This window comes from Nicotiana tabacum, chromosome 14 (genome assembly GCF_000715075.1).
Source record: "Nicotiana tabacum cultivar K326 chromosome 14, ASM71507v2, whole genome shotgun sequence".
Classification (NCBI taxonomy): Eukaryota; Viridiplantae; Streptophyta; class Magnoliopsida; order Solanales; family Solanaceae; genus Nicotiana; species Nicotiana tabacum.
Genome location: NC_134093.1, coordinates 1,857,484 through 1,864,611, shown reverse-complemented (window position 1 = coordinate 1,864,611; position 7,128 = coordinate 1,857,484). Strand labels below are relative to the sequence as shown.

The 7,128-nt window shown below is 35.4% G+C and overlaps 1 protein-coding gene and 1 pseudogene across 1 annotated transcript; one reads left to right on the top strand and one right to left on the bottom strand.

The window, feature by feature from the left end:
• The first annotated feature begins 999 nt into the window (after positions 1-999).
• LOC142169116 (bidirectional sugar transporter SWEET1-like) lies at positions 1,000-2,369 on the top strand. Its single transcript, XM_075230351.1, has 4 exons — positions 1,000-1,157; positions 1,253-1,532; positions 1,625-1,744; positions 1,834-2,369. The coding sequence occupies exons 1-4, from the start codon at positions 1,126-1,128 to the stop codon at positions 1,933-1,935; spliced, it is 534 nt and encodes a 177-aa protein (XP_075086452.1). The 5' UTR covers positions 1,000-1,125; the 3' UTR covers positions 1,936-2,369.
• A 291-nt stretch (positions 2,370-2,660) lies between these two features.
• Positions 2,661-6,483, bottom strand: LOC107832537 (putative late blight resistance protein homolog R1B-11; annotated as a pseudogene).
• Positions 6,484-7,128: the final 645 nt, after the last annotated feature.

Below are 7,128 nucleotides of genomic sequence, written 5' to 3'. Positions count from 1 at the left end.
GACATATATTATAACATAACATTAAAATCGGTTCGAAGAAAAACTTAGCTGTGATTGAGAGCTTTGAATGTACCTGCCATGCAAATTCATGATAATATACTCATTTCCATTTATATTAAAATTTAACATTGATCCGGAAGAAAATGACTTGACACTAAAATCAGTCAGCTCTTAGAATTTGATTTTTTTTTCTTTTTATTACATGCCCAGAAAAGCATTGTTCAAGAAAATAATTTCTTCAAAAAGGAACTGAAAAGCATATCAGATAATTAATATGCCTCTGAATTCTTTCCTCCAAAAAAAAGAGGGTTAATTTCTGAAAACACAATTAGAAGGGAACACAATTGAAGCGTGAAATATTGTTTAACACAAGCTAAGTGTCGTAGACACGTTTCACGTTTCTTACCTATAAATAAACAGAATGAAGGCAAATTGACATGAAAGTGTTCGTATTTTATTCCATTCAAAGCGGCAACAAAAAGATTGTGAAGGTACACAAAGGCTTAAATAACTAACCCTATATAGTTAATTATTAGTCCCACAATTAGTAAGACTACTTATTCTTTTCTCAAAAGGAGTCATCTAAGAGTCCAACTTAACCTAATTCCGAAATAATTACACGTAAAATAATTTTATTACTTAATACATAAAAACCAATTAATCATATAAACGTTTCCTCATGCTAGTACCATGTCTCTGCAATAGTCAGCTCATTCTTATATAAGCCCATTGCAAAGATCGTCTCTTCCAGTGTTAGATACAAACAAATATTACATACATCAGGGTTTATCACAAAACCTCACTAACTCACTAACTCAGATACATGGCAAACATGGGAGCTGCACATACTTTACACTTTGCATTAGGCATCGTTGGTGAGTTGTTATGAGTTGGTTTCAGGCTTTTCTTAATTAACTTTCTGTTCTTAACTTTTGTTTTTCAATTACAGGAAATATCACCGCGCTTATACTTTTTGGGATATCACCCGCGTATGTCAACTATAACTTTTTCCTCTTAAATTATGTTGTTAAGATTAACTTATTTCTTTTCATCGAATTTAGGTTCACATTCTGGAGGATTGTGACCACACAATCAACCCAAAATTTCTCGGGAATCCCGTACGTGATGACAATGTTGAATTGCCTATTGTCAGCATGGTAATTAGTTTTTCGTTGCTGAAACAACTTTCTTTCCTTCTTAAAGTGTCTTTTAAATACTTGTGTACTGATTAAATTAATCTTTACGTTAATAGGTACGGTACGCCGCTGATATCGGCAAACAATTTGCTTGTGACGACGACAAATGGGACAGGAGCAGCTTTTGCTCTTGTTTATGTGCTAATTTTCCTCAAATATGCACCTAATAACGAGAGGAGGAAAATTTCGGCACTATTCTTTCTAAACATTGCAATTTATATTGCAGTGGCTCTTATTTCCATGCTTGGTTTTCATGGAAATAGTAGAAAGAATTTTTGTGGTATTGCTGCCACCGTTGTCTCCATACTTATGTATGGATCACCCCTCTCAATCATAGTAAGTCTAAGTTAATTAATTTAACACTTCATTCCTTTTTTTTGGGTATTTCTTTTCAGTTTCCTTAACCGGTTTGCTATTCATACATGTAGACACAAGTCATCAGGACAAAGAGTGTGGAATTCATGCCATTTTGGCTCTCATTCTTTGTAGCTCTCTCTTGTGGTTCGTGGTTAACATACGCCGTCATTGGTAAAGATCTATTCATAGAAGTAAGCGTAAAGTCTCTCTTTTTAAGCGCTTTTATTTTTCAATTCTCAAGTGGATCAATTACGTATTTACTTTTCTTGATTTATTGCAGATTTCAGCTGGTGTTGGCCTCATTTTGGGCATTGTGCAGCTTATCCTCTACGCGGTTTATAGACGGGTTACCAGAGATGACAATGATAATAGCAATGTGTAATAGAAATATGATGTAATAGTAGTAGGATGTTTAAACAATCTCTGTTATACCTAACTGAATTTGAATTTGATCAATCTATATGTGTTCTTCATAATGTTGTGTTGTCTACTAAAATCACCTCAAGAAAATCCAACTCAGTATTCAGAAAATCAAACTTTCTGCTCGAAATAAAGTTTTCATATTTCAGTGATAGCAAAAGAAATCAAGAAAACAAATGTCAAACATTGTCGGGTAAGTCATTTGTTGCAAAGGTATAACAAACTTTCTTGGTTTTTTTTTCCTCCTTTTTTCTTTTTGAGAAATTTGGTAGTAATTTTGAGCTAATGGTGATATGTTTTTTTCTTGGATATTTAAGATTGTGGAGAGTGTTGGAAAGAGAGTAACAGAACTTGCTATAGGAGATTTCAAGCTCAAAGAAGAGGAAATCAAGGCAGAAAATGAGGTCTTGTCTATATATAAAGCTGTTAAAGACTATCTCCTAAATCTTGATGCCTATACTTAAGATTTTTTTGTTCTAAGAAAGGTTATCTAGTCTTTATCCTGTAGTTGTCAAATTTATTGGGAAAATGACACTGTGTAGCCGCTCTCGAAATAATAGCCAAAAAAATATGTATTTTTTTTTGTATATATATACATTATGTATATAGAAAAACACTGTAACCAGCTGCTCATTTTGTCAGAACAAAAATCATTAATCAGTCATAATCTTAAAGTTTTCAATTTATCCATTTCCTGTCTCTTGTATTCTCTCTTAAGTTTTTAATGATGAATGTTAAGAACAATCTTATTAGCTTCATTCTTTATGACTTGGTGAATTTAAAAGAGGTGAATTTTGCAGGTGCAACATAGAAGGCGTAAAATGAAAGGATCATAGAAACTGCAAAAGCAAAAAAGAAATCAAAGAAATCAAATTGGAAGACCATATGATATTGTTCTACGATCATTAGAAACATACTTAAAAGAGGGTATGTGTCTCAATCGATCAATCAAAACAGACTTAGCAATCAGTAGTAATGTTACAGTATAAGGAGATTAATTGGAGTTTCCGCTAGCTGCATAATAGACCCCAACACAAGAGCGTGACTACAACAATTGGATGCAAATTAAGACACTCAAACATCACATTGGAGTTTGTTTCTACTTACTTAAGTAATGAGGTCAATACGGTCGCATCCTTCATTCTCTTCAACTTCTTCCTTAATTCTCAAAGCTGAAGCCACCAGAGATTCATTGCTGCTGCACCTCATCAACTTAATCTGTTTCAGCGTTGGAATATCTGCAAAGCTAAGGGGGATCTCCTTGAGATATTCACACTGTATTATAACAAGTGTTTCAAGCTGGGGAAAAGATTACTCTGAGGCTTCCCACCTTGAGATACTTAAGTAGCTCAGTTTCAACAACTTAAGTTTAGGGAACATGATATCTCCAAGGCACCACTCTCCGGATCCGGAAAGAAAAAATTCCAGATCCCTTAATTCGAGATACTCCAGATTTGCTAGTCCCGCAATGAAGAAAATCGTGCTTTCTATCTTAGGCCCGTATAGTAACAATTTCTTTATATTTGAAGGCAAGTGTAACTTGGGTACAACAGCGGACAAAGGAAAGTAAAGGCGAAGTATTTGAAGCTGGGTAAGACTCTCCAATTTGGGACAAATCTTTTCTTCATCAGAATCATTTCTCAAACAACAGATTTCAAGTTCTTGAAGATTAGGACACCTCTGTTCTAAAACATTCAAGTAATCAGAATCGAGTTTAAATTCAACAACCCTTAATATCTTCAAATTTTCCAACTTAGAGGATTCTTCATTGATCTGCTTTCCCCAAAAAAAACCAGCTTCAGTAAACTCTACATGCCTTAATTTTTTCATTTTCCAAAAATTCTCTGATAACCTTGTATGCATTGAACACTTGAGAATTAAAGTTTCTAGATGGGGCAGATGTGATTTTCCACGAAAATCGAATGTATATATGAAAAGTGCGACGTACTTGAGGTGAATTAGTGGATTCAATGTAGCTAACGACAAACGACCCAATTTATGGGAACTCAAATCCATGACCTTAAGAAGCCTCATCAAATTAATAACCTGGTTGAAGGGATTCCAATATAAAGATTCTCCACCATTGGTGGTCATCAGTGACCTCAAGTGTTGGTGGAAAGGCTTCCGCGTTTTGCATGCAAACTTGGAAAGCTCATTACTGAAACTGAAGCTAACTCGACTTTCCTTCAAATCAGAAGGTTGAATTTTCCCTCTCACTGCCAACATAAACTTTTCTTCTCTACTCCTCTCCAAGCAAAAGTGAAGCACTACATCATGAACCTGGCAGTATTTGACTTTACTGTTAAATCTTCTCTTTGAAACCATTACCACGTTACTGCTAATGAGATCCATCAAGTAACCCTCTGCTGTCTCTTCCATTAATCTCCCAGATTCAATGTTCTGCACGAAGCCTTCCGCTATCCATAAACTTATCAATTTAGACACTGGAATCCTTTCGTCCTCTGGAAACATCCCCATGTAGAGAAGGCAAGGTCTTAAATAGTCGGGTAAGTTTTCATAAATTAACTGCATAGTTGCCCGACTATAGTCTTCAGATTCACGGTCAAGATAAGAAAATAGAGCTTTCTTAACCTCATGCCACCAAGATCTTTCCATTTTCTTCTTTTTGATTATTCCAGCTACCAAGACAACCACTAGTGGCAACCCTTTGCATCGTCTTGCAACATCTAGACTCACATCGTGTAGTTCAGGTGGGCAAGCTTCGTTTTGAAACACTTTTTTCTGCAACAATTCCCTACTCTCTTCGGGCATGAGGAATGGAAGGAAATAAAGATCAGTATGGCACTTGAAACCAACTATGTCCTCATCATTCATAAGATTGCCATGTTGAGTAGGCAGATGTTTAGATGGCTCTACCATAGAGCAGGGCTTAAGAGCAAGGTTCTCCGACCACATCCTGGTCACCTCCGCACTAATATGCTTGATCTCTTTTAAGATAGTAGGAAGTGAGCGAAAAAGATACCAAAGAGCGTTACACTGAGCAAGAATAGAGTCAATGGCAACTTCAGCTTTGTATGCCAAATTGATAGTACGCCTCAGAAGATCTTTAAGAATTTCATGTTCATGCTGCACCTTTGCAACATCTCTGAAAACAGATGTTAGATATGAGAACTCTTTCTCTAAAATAACAATATGAGGCTTCATCATGAAATCTAAACCTAATTCAGATTTCATCATCTCATTCAATTTTCTTAATAGAGAATCCAGAAAGATCAATCCACCAACTGTGGGAAACTGAGACGGAGTGAATTTTAAGGATTTGTAGTACCTCTCCAGTTGTGCCTTTAGATTTTCAGTTTTCTCCAATATCTGTATCGAGCCAAGGTTTATCTTGCTAGTATCATCTTTGATCATAGAGATATGAATTACACACAGAACATCGCCCACAAGAGCTCCAACCTCTTCCAAGACCTCATTCAACCTCTTACCATTAATAACACGATTTGGCACACCAGCAAGAAAGACCAACAAGAGCTCTATTGCCACATTAATATTTCGAACAGAGATAGTATCAGAAAAGTTCTTAAGCTTCTTGAACTTGAGACACACCAGCAGACTGTGGAGCTGTTGTGAAAAATCTTTAGGGAATTTCTGCTTTTTGAAAGTTGTTGATTGACAAATCTTTGAAGCCCTTATCTCACCAAGAAAAGTCTTCTTCATTTCCAGCTCCACTAGCACAATCAGACATAATAGATATGGAGGTTTACTCACGAAATCATTTTCATCCTCATATGAATATGTATCATCTTTATCCTCATCTGAATCGGCATTATCTTCAACCTCATCTGAATCTGCATCATCTTTAACGTCATTTGAATCTGCGTCATCTTCAACCTCATCTGAATCTGTGTCATCTTTAACCTTATTAAGCCAAAGAGCAAGGCAGAACTGTCCCACGTTGTCAGCCATGAACTGAATTCGAGTCTCCAGACCTTCCAGCTTCTCATGGTCGATGCAACTATTTATATCCGTGGCATACAAGTATCTCAAAAATCTCATTTTCTTTTGAATGATTTTCACTTGCTCTAAAAATCGATTAAGCTGAAGGATTCGTTTATTCGTCCACTCAGTATCCAATTCCAAGAACATCTGTACATCATTTAGATTCTTGTCGAGGCAATCCATATATTCTGATAGATGAGAATGATTCAACTCAAAATTGTACCTTAAGCTGGTATTACCTTCAATAAATTCCAGCAACTGTGAAACTATCCTTTCCACATTAAGGTTAGTTTTGCATTCATCTGGATTACCACCAAAAACGGATTGAAGCATTTCATCAATCAGTTGGGCCTTCTATGCGATTTTGACTAAGGAATCAGGCAAAAGAACATGATGGTATTTGAGAAAAGTACTCAAAAATCTTAGCTCCATTTCAATTGTCTTAATCTTGATGCTGTTCAGATCACCTCTGCTCTTCATCCTTCTTAGGTTATCTAACATATACTCAATATCATTTTGAGTCATCTTCTGTAGATAAAGTAGAAACTTCCTGCAAGTTTACCAACTCTTGTAATATTGGTTTCACTAACAATAACATTTTTCTTAATGTAATATTAGCTCCGTTTCAAGTGTCTTAATCCATCCAATGTCATTTTAATTTTTTTCTAGTTTAAAATCCTTGAAGTTTAGTTTTCTATTTAATCATATGGAAGTTAGACAAAATGATGTTTACTTCAGGATAAAATCACATAGTCAAAGTGAGGGTAGAATGGTTTTAAAAGGGCATTCTAGTGCACTAAGCTCTCGCTATGCGCGGGTCTAGGAAGAGACGGACACAAGGGTCTATTGTACGTAGCTTTACCCTACATTTATGCAAGAAGCTATTTCCACGAACCCTACTTAGTTTGTCTTCATAAAATTGTTTTAGTTGGTCAATCATTACCAAATTAATTAGTGAAAAATGAGATAATAGCAAGTGAAACCAACATAAATCATTATCATACTATACTAAAAGTGGGAAACCCCTAGTGTTCAATGTTGAATTACAAAATCGCCCATCAAAAGTTTGAATGATCTTTTTACCCTTCAATCACTCATTACTTCGATAATATTTTTGTGCAAAAAAAGTAAATATACATTTTTTTTGTGTCTCTAGTTTTATGATCCTTTGAAGGAGCAAAAGAGTATTAGA

Coding starts and splice junctions, on each gene's coding strand:
- LOC142169116 (XM_075230351.1), top strand. CDS start 1,126: ATGACAATGTTGAATTGCCTATTGTCAGCATG. Junction 1,533..1,624: donor GATCACCCCTCTCAATCATA/GTAAGTCTAAGT, acceptor TCATACATGTAG/ACACAAGTCATCAGGACAAA. Junction 1,745..1,833: donor GTAAAGATCTATTCATAGAA/GTAAGCGTAAAG, acceptor GATTTATTGCAG/ATTTCAGCTGGTGTTGGCCT.